The sequence below is a fragment of the Urtica dioica genome, chromosome 6 (assembly GCF_054948205.1).
Source record: "Urtica dioica subsp. dioica isolate 48M chromosome 6, U.dioica_male_clone48M_v1_H2, whole genome shotgun sequence".
NCBI lineage: Eukaryota > Viridiplantae > Streptophyta > Magnoliopsida > Rosales > Urticaceae > Urtica > Urtica dioica.
The window spans coordinates 4,918,650-4,934,585 of record NC_142761.1 but is presented as its reverse complement, the minus strand read 5'-3'; the positions used below and the strand labels follow the sequence as shown (position 1 = coordinate 4,934,585).

Genomic DNA, 15,936 nt, shown 5'->3' with positions numbered 1-15,936 from the left:
GAGGTTATTGCGTTAAGCAATTTTCTCTCGTCGATTTGCGCGATTCTCATTAATGCGCTTCTTAATAGGTTTTTTTTTTCTTAAAAAAATTATGAACCATTGAACGGGAAATTGTATAGGGTATTTATGTAAATTTTGATTTCTAAATATCATATCGTGATCATTTACCAAAAACTTGCAAAATATTAGTTACTTGGAAAAATTTTAAATTTTATATGATTTTATATCTATTGAACCCTTTATCTTATGTAAATAGCTCTTTTCAAATGTACCTACCAAATCAATATGGATTTAAGTGGGAAAAAAGAAAGAAATAAGAAAAGGTACCTAACACTATCTTAAAATCTTTGAATGATGTATATTTTAAAATAAAACTGAATATTAATAGGGCATGGTGAGTGTCTTTCTCCCCTGTAATTAAACAATTGAAAGAAGTGTCCACAATTGGAAAAATCGTATAATTTAAAAATAACACCACCAAAGCAAAAGGAATACCAAATAGTTTTAGTATATAAATCGCATAATTTACGTTTTAAAGCCAACCCATATTTCCTAGTACCTTCCTTAGAAAAGACAATCAAACCAAGACCAAGTTTTTGCATGCCATCAATGTTCTCTTTTCCTTCCTCAGGTCTATAGCCAAAAGTCTACTATTTAGAAGGAGAAGAAATGGAAAATGATGTGTCAAATTCCGGTGAAATAGCGACTATCATGGTGACCAACGACGATGGAATCGCAGCGCCGGGTTTACGAGCTCTTGTTCATGCTCTTCTCTCCACTGGTCTCTATGTTGTTCAAGTCTGTGCGCCAGATAAGTATGGTGTTATTATTTGATTTGATTTTTTTTTTTTATATTGTAGTAATACTTCAAAAAAATTTGATCACTATTACTGCTAATGATGATTAACATTTAATTGCTTGAGTAACTGCACTACATATATACATGACAAAGCTAGAAATCTATTTGGGGGCTAAGTAATAACTTATCACAAGATTAATTCAATACGTTTTTGAAGGAAATGGATACAGACAGAGTTTTGGATGAGTTTGGTTTCAATTTTTTTTTTTTTTTTTAAATATTATTACTAAATAGGTTTTAATCATATACATATTTCAAATAACTTTCAGGAAATATTAACAAAATATGATAAAAAATAAAAGTCAGCGGCTAAAGCCGCCTCTCAACACCATATATATTATATATATATATATATATATATATATATATATATATATATATATTTATATTTACAGGGAAATGTCAGCTTGTAGCCATTGTTGCACTGTCCATCGCCCACTTGGTGTCAAGAAAGTTGATATTCAAGGAACAACGGCTTTTGCTGTTTCTGGTATGTAATATTTTGACAATTCGTTTATTTATTTGTTTTTGTTTACTATAAAAAATTGTATTTTAAAACTATAAATTTAATTCGTAGGAACTCCGGTGGACTGTGTTTCTTTAGGAATCTCCAGAGAACTGTTTCCTTCAGTTCCTGATCTGGTACTTCTCTTGAACTTTTTTTTTTATTTATTGAATAAATTTATTTTAACCTGATTTTAATATTTAAACGCAAACGCTGGATAGAAGAACGAATCAACTTATTTAAATATATTTTCTAGCTGCTAATAAAGTTGGAGTGATTATGTCTACACAGGTGATTAGTGGCATAAACAAAGGCAATAACTGCGGATATAACATGTAAGTGATGATAAAGTAACAATTTTTTTTCCCTTATCTATAGATAATTTCATAATTGAATTTGGGTTTAATTTATTTTGATTTTAGTGTATATTCAGGCACTGTGGCTGGTGCTAGAGAGGCGTTTCTTGATGGTGTACCATCTGTGTCTGCCTCTTATGAGTGGTATATAGCTTTTTTTGAATATTACGGATTTTCCATTAAAATTGGGTAAAAAACCCATCAATACAGGAGAAAAACACCTTAGTACATAGATTATCAAGACCTAAGTCGAGGTGAATCTAACACTGAATTCCGGTAAAAGTACGATATGTGCAAACTTCCGACAACGAGAAGAATTACAAGCACCAATAGAGCACACAAGAGGCTCGTTAAAAACCCGAAGAATGGCGATGGAAAAATCCAACCAAACTCGGTCCGATAACCATGAATAGGGTGGCTCTTCAACCTGTATAGATAAAAACATAACAGGAAATCCACTACGGGAGATGAGACTACGGCTAATCCGAGTCCAAAACAAACCAAAACAAAACAGGCGTAATAAAAATTAAAATGATCCATACTCCAACCACCCTAAAGCTAAACTGAAAACCAGTAATCCAAACACAAAAACCCAGATCTACTGCCACCTCAGATCCAACCAACCCCAGATCTGCGACCCTTCGTCAGTCGCACAACGATCGGAGAGCAAGAGCCCGGCGGCGCACACCGACGGCGGTCGCACTACGGTCAGAGAGCGGTAGCTCGAACACGGACGCACACAACGACGACACGCTGTGAGCCACACTCCGAGGGTCAGACGCGGACGGCGGTCGCACCGTAGGAGTCCGACGCGGACGGCGGTCGCACCGTAGGAGTCCGACGCGGACGACGGTCGCACCGTAGGAGTCCGGAGCCACCTTCACGCCGGAGCTCTCCAACAGAAGTCTCGGACTCACGCCGCAGAGATCTTCCGCCAAGCACGTCGAAGGACACGCTAAAGACGGTAGAGAAACTTTGCGGGGGTGGACGCAGAGGCCCGGGCGGGCAAGAGACCAACAGAGCGAGGTGGAGGAGAACCACGTAGCAGATCTGGTGGAGGCGTACGAGCACGGCGGCGCAGGCAGGACAGAACAGAGGAGGTCCCGGACAAGGCCAAACGGAGAAACGAAGGGTCGCTGGAAACGCAGAGGCGAGACGCCCTCCCCCCCGGGACGGAGCCGAGTCGCTGGGTAGCCCAGAGACGCGTCCGAACCCAGAGGGGCGGCGGCGAAATTTTTTTTTTTAGGGTTTCTCCATCTTCGTATATTTCACTTTTTGTGTATTACTGTGGTAAAAATAAAATAGGAAACCTTTCAGAGCTAGTGGTATATAGCTTTTAATTGGTGTTTTTCTCTTCGAAATGCCAACTTTATTTATAATAAAACAAATAAGCCACTTTGACTATAAAGAAATCTCACTTTTCTTTTGTTGAAATTCATCAATTTGTTTGAGAATACCCAAAGCATAAGATTATTCTTTTAAGGGAATTTTTACTATTGAAATTGGTATACTAATGGTTAAAAGTTAATTTATAATCCTCATATTATTTAACCTGTATTTATAGAAGACGGCTATTTGAAACTATTTGATTAGCAATATAAACATAATTTATAGTTTTTAACAAAATAGCTAAAGTTACGTTTTCAAGTTTTATTTTTATTTTTTATTTTTTATTTATTACAACTTCATTCAAATTTTGACGTTGTATAAAAGTAATTTATTACTTTCAAAAAAATTTGATTTCGGAACCAAATTGTTTTTATTACAAATGATACATACACATCTTTGTAAAAAGTTGACTATGTAAATAAAGACAAGCAAATTTTGACTATCTAACTATAGCACCCATTTCTTAATCGACATTGAAGCATAATAATTTTTTTTAAGTTTGGACTATTGCGAAATAATCATTGTTTTAAATAAATAATCAGTAACCCTATTAAGATGAAATGAACAAATGGAAACGGTCTAAAAAGTGAGAATGGCTAATTATATAAATTAAAAAGATATTTTGACTATTTCTCAATTGATGTAATTTTTTCTTTTTTTAATAATTTAGTTTTACATCATATCATCAATTATATTGAATATTTAAGCACAGATTACAAGATATAATCTTCAAACGTCAATAATATTGCATTTTCTAGAAATTGAACTCTCGTCTTCTCGCACAGATCACCTCGTTGACAGGAAATTTTGTCACCCAAGCTAAACTCTTGGGATTAATTGATGTAATTTGAAAAGACTATTTCTCTTATGTAATTATGAATTTCAGGGCTGATGGGAGCGTGGTAGATGACTTCACTCTTTCTGCTGAGGCAATTTTACCTATAATTAAGGCAATAGTGGTGGAAATTAAAAAACAAACTTATTCACATGGATGCTTTCTAAATATTGATTTCCCAACAAATATTGCAAATCATAAGGTAATTCTCGCTTATCATATTTATATACGTCTGAATACAGTAATCATTTTTCTCTATTCGTTTAATTCCACCACTAAACCAACTACTACAATAAGCTTTATACTTCATTAATAATCACTTTTTCTATAAAAAAAAAAATACTTCTGATAACGTAAGAAGTTATGATTACGTAATTAAAATACTAATTTATTTATTTATTTATCATATCTCCTATTTATCTCTATGTCGTATAAAAATAATGTGCGATACACATTGTTTATCTTGAAAGGGATATAAGCTGACTAAGCAAGGGAAGACTAGATTCAAATTAGGGTGGAGGCTAGTAAAATTGTTGGAACCAGACGATCAGTTATTTTTCCAAAGAAAAGTAGGTTTTAATGTCTTACTTTTATTAATTTGGATCTAATTTTTTATTTTTATTTTTATCTCTCAATATATTAAGTCTGATATAAATTGCAGACCAAGGGAGTTTCAACGGAAGACGAAAATGTTGAAACGGACAAGAAGTCTCTTAAAGAAGGATATGTGCGTATTTTCTAATAACTAAATATTTTATTGTTACGAAAAGAAGAAGAAGAAGAAGAAACTGACATGAAATTTATGAACTTAATTGTTATTTCAGATTACAGTCACTCCTATCGGCGTTCTCTCTCGCGCTGATGAGGATTGTCACACCTACTTCAAAACTTGGCTACCAAATTGTGTATGACCATAATAATATTCATATCTTATTTCTACTTTGTGTTTATCTAATCTCACTTTCAAATAACAATTCAGTATTGGCATGGTTTTATTAATCAGTGCGTACATTTCTCATTGCAATATTAAAAGCAATATTTTTAAAAAGCGAATCTCAAATCAACATACATATATTCCACAGAATCTTAATAAGTAAATATTGTCCCATATTCGTGTATTATTGCCAATGGAATATTCTATATAGAAGTATGATATGCATGCGTTTAATTTCGAAAAAGGTGTGTCTTGGGTTGGGGGGTCTTATAAAATTTAGGATTTTTGGCGCAAATAACCTCAATTTTCTATGATTGAGGCGTTTTAGTCACTAAACTTCTTTTTTGAAACATTTTGCTTCTTAACCTATTAATTTTGTAGCATTTTGATCATTTTTTAAAAAAATTATAATTTTTTTTTATAAAATTCAACACCTAATCAACTTAAAACATATCTACAAACTAAAATAACGTGTTTATAATTTTAAAAAGTATAAAAAAAAGTAACATAATGCTTTAAAAATCTAATATTGTAAAATTAGATTTAATAAATAGCGCTTTTAGGATCAAAATATGATTTAATAAATTTATTTGTAAAACTAACAATGTATTTTAGTATACAAACGTGTTTTAAGTTTATATTGTATATAATTTCATAAAATAAAACATATTTTTTTTTCGAAAAAGACCAAAATGCTACAAAATAATAGATTATGGACCAAAATGCTTCAAAAAAGAGTTTATGGACTAAACTGTCACTATCATAAAAAGTTAGGGACTATTTAGGCCAAAAATCCTAAAATTTATATGGATTTGGATATTAATTTAATATTTTGTACGGCCTACGTAGCCAAGTCACTGAAGTATGGTACTGTTATATAATTACACCTCTTAAATATAAGTAAAAAAAATGGTTACTCCTTATTGTGTGGATTCGGATGGGGTCAGATGGAGATAGGTTTTGGGTTGGTATGACAGAGGCCGGGAAACATTTATCTTGCAAGTTAAGTGAGCTTACATTTATCTCGAGGGAGGCTTGGTATTTATAGAGTAAACAATGAGCTTGAGAGGGAAAAATGAGCCATGAAAACGTCAGGGACCAAGAGAGACGCCTGCCTTGGCTCAAGGTGCATGTGAGAGGCTGCTACTCCTATGAGGCGTGAGGCTGGCACTCACAAAAGCGCCTGAGGCCAGCATTTGCGCGAGGCACCTAAGGCCTCTCTCACATCGTGCGATGGTCAATCTCACGCTCGCGCGAAGGTCAGCCTTTAGCAGCACATTAAGGTCGACCTCGTATGAGGGTCAACTTCAAGCAAGGACCAACCTCAGGCACCTTGTGGAAGGGCAAGCCTCGTGTTCTTAGTGCTCACGATCGGCCCTAGACTCTTCGAGTGAGCCTGAGGTTGGGCTTTACGCGATGTGAGAGGCCAACATCCGTGGGAGGTTCCTAAAGTTGGACCAATTGTGGGGAGCTTGAGTTCGGCCATCGTGTGAGGAGCTTGAGACTAGCCCTTGACCTTGGTGGTTGGTGCCAAGCTGTCTTTTTTTTAGGTGATCTTTCTTCACGACACTCGCTCTATTTGAGATGCTATTGGGTTTTCGATGGTAAACTGGAGTTACGACAACGCTATCTCTTTTATACGAGGTCTCTAGTTGTATGAAATTTTTAGTAGCCTCCAACTTTTTCTAAAAAAAACCCTTTATTATTGAAGTGAGAGGATATTTTTGTGATTTATTACATGTAAGAACGAAAAATGAAAATTCATAATACATAAGAAATAATAAAACCAAACAAATTTTATAGATATAAGTTCTCACGCGAATAAATAACAATTTTTTTGCATGAAAATTACGGGTGAAATGTCAAGTAGAATTTATTGATTTAATTTTAAAAATTAATAAACTAGCAAGTCTCTTTCTTCATTACATCTAAACAAGTCATGATCCATATCACTATTTCTAATACGAAGTCTTGATCGAGATAATTATTTTAACACAACAAGTGAAGACAAACTTCTCATACTTTAAATAGTCGTGGTAAATTAAAAATACAACATACTTGTTAAAAAATAGTAAAACAAATAATGGAATTTTATTTAAGGGTTTATTAGATATGTAGTCATATTTACAATTTTACATTGCTATATACTCAACGTACGTTTCGTAAATCTTAGGTAAATAGTCACGTCCATGTTTTTACACGAAAAAATTGACGTAAATACCATATAATTTTATTTCAATAAAAAGGAAAATCAAGAATGCCACGTCATTTTTATGGCTATTTAGGTAAGATTTACGAAGTGTTGGCTATACAACAATCTCAAACGTTTTAATTGGCTAGTTACCAAATTTTTTGTTTATTTAACATATAAACTTTTCTCTATTTCTTGTTATAGGAATCTTTAAAATGGTCATTAATCGTGGTTCTTATCATAACCTAGTTGGTAATTCTACACCACCTTCAAAATGGAGGTAATAGGTTCAATTCGCACTCACAACAAACATGTCTTAAAAAACGAGCATTAATCAAATTAGTCTATTATTACTTCGAGAAGCTCTAATTCCAATCTCACGAGAAATAAGATTTTTTTCGTTTCCACTATTTTTCTCAAATAGACAACATACGACAATAAATCTAACATAAACGACAATAAATATTAAATATACGAGAAATTATAGTCCATCTATTTAAATATTAAGAAAATAGTCAAATTCATGTATATGTCTTATATAACATGACACATGCACTCTGTTTTAGTTTGAGTTATTTTCTTAGTTAAAAAATTTTTATGTTAAACTTTTAACATAAAGAATCTAAAGTAATCATACGCCTAATTTCAATTTTATTTTTTTGTGGTTGGGAATTTTTTTTGGGCGAAAGTGAGTGAATATGTTTGGCCCCAATATGTTTTACAAACATACAAATATAAATCCAATTTTTGTCAGTCACGTTTAAGACCAAATTTCGTGTTTTATCACACTTATTAAACCGAATTAAAGTAGTTTGTGATGCAAAAATTTATGAGTGATTTTCAAAAAAAAAAAAAAAAAAGAGGTATGAACTTTTTTTTTTTTTTTTTTTGAAAAACCTGGAAACTCCCCAGGGCTTCATTAAGGCATATCAGCCAGAATTAAGGGATTACAAATCGTGGGGGAGCTGAATTCCCACATAGAGTCTGAGTTGGCCTTCAAAGCCAGTTTGGCCAGGGTATGAGCTATTGTGTTACAACGACGGGGAATGAAAATAAAATTACACAACTCAAACGTGGAAGCACTCCTCCTGATAGCCTCCACCAGTTGTCCTTTTTCCGTGACCTGTTTTTTCCCCGCCGTAATGAGAGAGATAGCCGTAGCGCAGTCTGACTGGACTTGGAGTCTGCTCAGCCCCAACTCCTGAGCCACCCGGAGACCATTGAGCACGGCTTGGAGCTCTGCTGTCAGGGGGTTGAAGGGTCTGCGCCACGGATGTGAGAAGGTCGCTCGAGTCTCACCTCTGTGGTTCCTGAAGATCCCGCCCACGCCACATGATGACTCCGTAGTGGACACGGCAGCGTCGACTGAGAGTGCTGTCAGCTCCATCGGTGGGGGGGGCCAGCGCGTTGGCTGGCCGGTCTCGAGGCGTCGGGTCGAGGTCGAGCTATGAGACTGGCGGTACTCCTCCAAGAAATGGGTGGACCAGTTGATCTGCTCCACGAGGTTCCGCTTCCTTCCCGAGTGGGTAAGATCGTTCCTGTAATTCCAAGCGCTCCACATGAGGATAATAAAGACATCAAAGTTCTCCCGCGAGAGGCTTTTCTGCATAGCTCCCAAAAACCCAATCAAGTCCCCTTGGTAAGCCTCTTTGATTTCTCGCCACCATCCCGTAGCTTTCCAAAGCGCGGCGATATGATTGCATTTCCAAATTGCATGGAAAATGTCCTCCGGGCCTCCGCCACATCGGGAACAAGTAGTATCGACCATCATTCCATGTCTTCGCAGCCTCTCTCCGGTAGGAAGCCAGCCCCGTGCCACCCGCCAAAGAAAGATCCGAAGCTTCGGAGGGACACGGAGGCGCCACAGCCCGTTCCACCAAGACTCCGTTGGCCGGGGGTCCGATGAGCTGCACCCCGCCACACTCTCGCTTAGCATCCGATACCCGGATTTCACCGAGTATTCCCCATCCTCGGTGAAGTGCCAACAAATCTCGTCGGGTCCGTTCAGCGAGACCTCGGGAATCTTAAGGATTTCGTTCACATCCTCCGTCGAACACCACTCCCTGAGAAGGCCCTCGTTCCACGTCCCGTTGGGTAGCTTGAGGTCGGCCACGCTCGCCTCTTCTGGTATCCGAGAGTCGAATCTCACCGTGAAGGTGTCGGGTCTTGGGATCCACTTACCCTGCCGGGCATTGACGGACTCCCCCTTCCCTATTCTCCATCTTGTGCCTTTTTCAACGACTTCCCGGCCCCAAAGGAACCCTTTCCAAAGTCCCGAAGCGTAGCACGAGTCCGTAGCCGTGAGAATGGAGGCCTCCGGGTAGTAGCAAGCTTGGAGCACCCTTGCGGCTAAGGACTCGGGGTTCCTCACCATACGCCACACACTCTTGGCCAAGAGAGCTTGGTTAAACCACTCAAGATTCCGAAAGCCCATTCCACCCGCACTCTTCCGCACACAAAGTTTGTCCCAACTCCCCCAATGGATCGTTTTCCTCTCTTCACAAGTCCCCCACCAAAAATTGGCCGCCAATTGATGGAGGTCTTTGATGAGCTTCTTCGGGAGTTTAAAACAATGCATCACGTAGCTAGGTATGGCTTGAACAATAGCTTTGATAATAACTTCCTTCCCCGCGAGGGAAAAGAAAGTATTCCTCCACCCTCTCACTTTGCTCCAAACCCTTTCCTTCAAGAACCGGAACAACTCCGCTTTACTCCGACCCATCGTCATAGGGACCCCAAGATATCTCTCATGGCCCGGCGAAATCTTCACTCCCAAAGAGGATGCAACTTCTACTCTTGCCTTCCACTTCACCTTGTTGCCGAACCACACATCCGATTTCTCAAAGTTCACCACTTGGCCCGAAGCGTTCGCATAGTCCGCCATACTTCGTTTCACCGCCGAGGCCATATCGGCGGACGCCTTGAAGAACACGAGACTATCGTCGGCGAAGAAGAGGTGTGAGACTCGGATCCCCGCTTGGCCGAACTTGATGCCTTCCAAAGCTCCCCGCTCCTCCTCCCGTCGGAAAAGACCAGAAAGTCCCTCGGAGCAAAAGAGGAAAAGAAACGGGGAGAGGGGGTCCCCTTGGCGAAGCCCCCGTTGAGGTACTATGTTGCCTTTGTGTTCGCCGTTGAGCACGAAGGAGAACCGGACCGACCGCACGCACCTCATGATAAGAGCCACCCATCTCCGGTCATAGCCAAGTTGGATCATCATTTCCTCAAGGAAGCACCACTCAACCCGGTCGTACGCCTTCGACATATCTAGCTTGAGAGCTCCGCAATGGCCATTTCCAAACCGGCCAATCTTCATGGTATGGATTCCTTCAAAGCCAACTATGACGTTGTCAAAGATTTGCCTTTCTCCCACAAAGGCGCTTTGGTTCGCCGAAATAGCCGTCTTCATCGTGCCCCGGAGCCGATTTGCAATACATTTGGACACCACCTTGTAGAGGACATTACAAAGACTTATCGGTCGGAACTCTCGCATCCGGGTCGGTTCTTTGCACTTCGGGATTAGCACAATCGTTGTTTCGTTGATCGAATCCATACTTTGGTTCTCGTTCAAGATCGACAGACAAAACCGGGTAACATCGTCCCCGACCACATCCCAAAATTGATGGAAGAACGCCCCGGAAAAACCATCTTTCCCCGGAGCCTTGTTTGGGTCAATCCCAAAAACAGCCTCCTTAACCTCCTCCTTGGTGAACTCCTGTAGAAGACCGGAATTGATCTCCTCCGTGATAACCGGGGTGGTACACTCGGTGACGTTCCTGATCTCCGCCATACTCGGCCCTCGAGAAGAAAAAATATTGGTGAAGTAGTCGGAGATGATAGCCTCAATTTTTTCCGGTATCTCGGTCCACACGTTACGCTCGTCCATAAGGCCCACGATGCAATTCTTTTTCCTCCGCTGCGAAGCTTTCCGGTGGAAGAAACTCGTATTTCGGTCCCCGTCCTTTAACCACGCGATGCGGCTTCGTTGTTTCCAGTAGGACGCCTCTTTCTCCAAGAGGACATTAAGCTTCTTTTCTTCAGCTCGAATCTCTTCTTCTCGAGAAGTCACCGCCGACGAGTTAAGAGCGTCGAGAATCCGCCGATGTTTCTCAAAAGAGGTATGAACTTATGAGTAATTACATGGCTGCTTTGTAATGCATAATAACTTCAGGGACCCTCATGCAAATTATTCTAATGTTGTCGTACAATCATACTCCATGATTCCACATTTCCACTACATCTTCTGTGAGTGCGCTCTGTTTCTGTGTGTTAGAGAGAGAGAGAGAGAGAGAGAGAGAGTCCATTATCTTGAACGGAACTGAGAAGTACAGCGATCAACGATGGCGGATAAGAGCGAACGAGCGACGATTCTGGTGACCAACGACGACGGAATTGACGCTCCGGGACTCCGATCGCTCGTCGGCGTCCTCGTCTCCACCGCTCGCTACGTCGTCCATGTCTGCGCTCCTGATTCGTACGTAGTCTCTCTACAGAATTCGATTTGTTCATTCTAAAAGTTCATCCCTTGGTCACGAAGCAAAAGCAAAATTTCAAGACATAAGAATCAAATTTCGAGGAAAGCATCCAAATAAAACTTGATTGAAACGATTTATCATTGTTTATTTCGTTCGCTCATTCTGTTTTACTATGAGATTGTTTCCTTCCGATCCGTTTGTTCTGAATTTTTTTATTTTTTATTTTTATAATTTGGCTAAAAGCAGAAGAGCTATCTATGAATTGAACTGTTGATGAGATTAGATTATTCTGTTCACTTTTTTATTGTTTACTATGTTGTGATGTATTATACAGTTTAATTAGTAGTAATGTTATGGTTGTGATGCTAATTGAGATTTTATTTTCCTCTATAAACTTGTTATAAGCGAAAGTAAAGTGTATTTATAAATTAAAACAAGAATGGGAGTGATGTTACAGGGAAAAATCAGCAGTGAGTCAAAGCATAACATGGATTCATCCTCTTTCGGTGAAGCAAGTAGAGATCGAAGGAACCACAGCTTTTGCAGTTGCAGGTTTGTTTTTTCTGGTTTTTAAAACCCATTTTAATTCAATAAAAGAAGTTTAATAACTGACAAATAATATTCTTTCTCATTATTCATTTGGTGTGTTGTTTGCTCAGGAACTCCGGCAGATTCTGCGTCTGTTGGTATTTCCAAACTCCTGTTTCCTTCGGTTCCCGATCTGGTACTTCTGTGTTTCCTAAGATAGTTTTCGTCTTATTATTAAATCGTGTAATAAAGTAGCTAAAATATAAACTCCGGTTTATGGTGTGTTTAAAGGAGAAGTTAATTATGTTTTCGATAGTCGTTAAGATTGTAATGTATGTCGATTTTGCAGGTGATCAGCGGAATAAACAAAGGTAGCAACTGTGGATATCACGTGTACGTAATGCTTTATATTCTTACTAAATAGCTGTACTTTGTTCTCGTCTTTAGATTTTGATCCCTTAATTTCGTCGAGTTCCGAGTATAAAAATGAAAAGAAAGAAAAATGGAAACACAATGGACAGTACTTTTTACAAGGAGTTTAGACATGGGTTACATGTTCTGTTTGAAATTTCTGATTATTATTATTTGTTCCTTACTTGATACAGCTCGCCAATTCAAGTTAATTAGCTTTTGATAGATTATGTGATGTAGTATTAAGCAGAGGTTATTATTTGTGACAATGAAAGTGGAAGGCTTGGTTTTTTTTTTTTTTTACCTTTTAATCTTAACAGAGAGCTAAACAATTAGTTTCATGGGATGAGTAAAGATGTTTAATAAGTTGATATTGCAGTCATTCTAACGGTAACCATACTTTCTACTACAGTATTTACTCTGGTACAGTCGCCGGAGCTCGGGAAGCTTTTTTCCATGGCATACCTTCTATCTCTGTATCATACGAATGGTAAGTCGGGATATTTTATCTATCTTTCTAACACTTGAATGTTCATCTGATAGATTCAAATTTTAGAGATCAAGTTTTTGTCTAATTCCATTCTCACGTGTGTTTTTTGTTTTATTTTTCGGACTCTGTGAATTTAGGGCTGCAGGTAAGAGCAGCATTAACGACTTTAAAATCGGGGCCGAAGCTTGCTTACCGATCATCGACGCAATATTGGCCGAGATCAAGAACAAAACTTATCCGCATAGATGCTTTTTGAATATCGATCTTCCGACAAATGTTGCAAATCATAAGGTAAATAATATCATCAAGAGAAAATATTGACGTCGATGTTGATCTTCTATGATATCCGATACCATTTTTTTTAATTTTTATATCCATGATTCGTAGGGATATAAACTGACCAGACAGAGTAAAAGTATATACAAAATGGGGTGGAGGGAAATTACGTCCGATCCACCACGAGGAGGCAAAATGTTGTCAACAATGAGCATGGAAACGGATTGTACTGATTCTTCCGACAATGACACGCAGACCAATCCATCCGAAAATCGATTGTTCTGTAAAGAAGTGGGTTCCGAAATTACTTCCTTGAATTTTAATAGAACAAACAAATTGGATATTTAAGTTTTTATTGAAATATCGAAGAGCTCTTTCGCTTTAGGTTCTGGGTGCTGAAATAGATGACACCGACGGTACAGATGCCAAATATTTGCTCGAGGGATATGTAAGTGGTGTCTTTTTTTTTATTATTATTTTTTATTTTATAAATTACTTAAAATCGGAGATTTCATGGCTGCTTCTATTTCAGATTACCGTCACTCCACTTGGCGCCATTTCCGATGCCGAGCCAGACTGCAAAGCCTTCTTCAAAGAATGGCTTCCCAAGGCTTCCTCGGCCTTATAATGCCGTGAGTCTTTACATTATTTAATTTTTTAAATTGCTGACTAATTAAAATATTGTTGGCAATACCCGACTGTTGTTTTATGCAGGAGTTGCTGAGAAAGATCCTTCTCCGGGCACTGAAGATTCCTCTCTCGATTGAAATAATTTGTCATTGCATTACATGCATTTTTATTTAAGACTGTAATTCATGTAATCACAATTATTAAGAACATTAAGTACAGCATTGGTTGGTGATTGATCAGAGAGTTGAAGATTTGAAAATGTATATCATCCTACGATCTTATTGAGCTAATAGTTAATTTGGAGTTTCATGGGTTTATACTTTATACCCGTAACGATTTTATGTTCAAGACCCGATATACACACATATAATCTTCATTTTTTAAAGTAAAAAATAATCAATATTTGTGTGCAATAGCTAATTGAAACTAATTAAAGCTTAGTAAAATAACCATTTAATTGCAAAATTGGCAAAATTTAAAATACCTTATCGAGTACATATTTATCCTATATATAAATTTATATATGAGGTAAATATTTTGTCTGCCCCGAATAGAATTGATATACAAAACTAAAACAAGTTTGGCTATTTTCACAAAAAAAAAAAAAAGCAAACAAACAAACATACAAAAACGAACAATATATATGTTATAATCAATTAGTTTAGAATAATAATTTTGTATTTAATTTTTTTTTTTTTGCAGTAATATCTTTATTTTGCATTCGTATATATAATAATTTTCTTCAAATTCATACACATTTTTTGTTTTAGTAAATATATGCAATTTAAAAAATTTTAATTCTATAATTTTTCTAACCGGTAATCAATATTCTTAAAGAGTAAATAAGATTATTTTTATGAGAATAATTAAGATTAAATTCAAGTTTTTTTTTAAAGAAAAAAGTCATCAAGTAGTTAGAAACAAATATAATAATTCTATCATTTCTTTTAGAAAAAACTGTTGTAATTAACTAAATAGTTACATTCAATTAAAATTATAACACAATTATTCAACAAATAATTGGCTACGTAGCCATCTTAAACTCTAACAATTTGGTTTTAGTCAACCTTTCGTTAATTTCCCGTAAATAGCCATCTTGCTTATATGGCATCTTATTAATTGAATTAGTTTTTACACCTTTGCCCTTATTTATTACGCCCGCTAATTGAATTAGCCAGTTTTTTTTTTTTTTTAAATTTTGAATCTAACTGATTTGGAAAGGTTGTTAATGTGTATTTGGAAATTCTCAGCGTTGACTTTAGCTAATTAGTTTCTATTTTCGTGGCAATTCATTATGGATAAAATCTGTAAATATATTCATAATTTTAAAACGTCCAAAATATTTCCAGAATTTTTTTTCAGTTTATTTACACGAATATATTGTAAATATGCTTTGTATTTACAATGCATTTACGATGAAACAATTGGTATTAACTGTAAATCAACGTCGTATTCACTATTTACAATACTGGATGGAATTGACCAAAAATAAAAGAGGGTCATTTCCTATTAGCATATATACAGAATATTTGTGCGAGTATTTATAAACCAAAAATAAAAAAGGGTCATTTATGTGTATTTATTTAGTTTTAAATCCTCCATCAATTTGTGCGAGTAGTTATGACCGAACATTTGTTTTCCATTTAAATTAATAGGCTGAAAATAATGGGCGGGAATTTGACTGTGGTTATTTGAGGTCATTCACGTCTTTTAACATGTTGTAAATAGATTGTTGTGACTATTAACAGAAAATTAACAAAAGGTTGGCTAAAACCAAAACCTTTATAACCGTGTAGCTATATACCTATATAACTCATTATTCAAATATTAAAAATATAGCCTAACTCATACCCACGTCTTCATAGAAATTTTCTTAATTTTTAGAAATTTCGGCTAGAATTTTAATGTAAGGAGTTTAAATAAGTTATTTATGCAATAATGAGTACCCTGCAAAAATGTAAAAAGTGTTTTTGAGTTTGCACCATGTAGCCGGAAAATGAAAAATTAAGTACATATATAGTGTTTAGCACCTATTTTCAATTCAAATCAAGCGCTTCATT

At 36.9% G+C, this 15,936-nt stretch overlaps 2 protein-coding genes across 2 annotated transcripts; both read left to right on the top strand.

Moving 5' to 3' along the window:
• The first annotated feature begins 522 nt into the window (after positions 1-522).
• On the top strand, positions 523-4,926 carry LOC149393064 (uncharacterized). Its single transcript, XM_089617520.1, has 9 exons — positions 523-815; positions 1,255-1,349; positions 1,437-1,501; positions 1,656-1,699; positions 1,787-1,864; positions 3,996-4,146; positions 4,415-4,513; positions 4,606-4,671; positions 4,769-4,926. The coding sequence occupies exons 1-9, from the start codon at positions 670-672 to the stop codon at positions 4,853-4,855; spliced, it is 831 nt and encodes a 276-aa protein (XP_089473646.1). The 5' UTR covers positions 523-669; the 3' UTR covers positions 4,856-4,926.
• Positions 4,927-11,298: 6,372 nt separating this feature from the next.
• LOC149393063 (Survival protein SurE-like phosphatase/nucleotidase) lies at positions 11,299-14,195 on the top strand. Its single transcript, XM_089618362.1, has 10 exons — positions 11,299-11,540; positions 11,999-12,093; positions 12,201-12,265; positions 12,419-12,462; positions 12,893-12,970; positions 13,108-13,261; positions 13,358-13,537; positions 13,632-13,694; positions 13,779-13,878; positions 13,961-14,195. Exons 1-9 carry the CDS (start codon positions 11,407-11,409, stop codon positions 13,872-13,874), a joined length of 909 nt encoding a protein of 302 aa, XP_089474488.1. The 5' UTR covers positions 11,299-11,406; the 3' UTR covers positions 13,875-13,878; positions 13,961-14,195.
• The last annotated feature ends 1,741 nt before the right edge of the window (positions 14,196-15,936 follow it).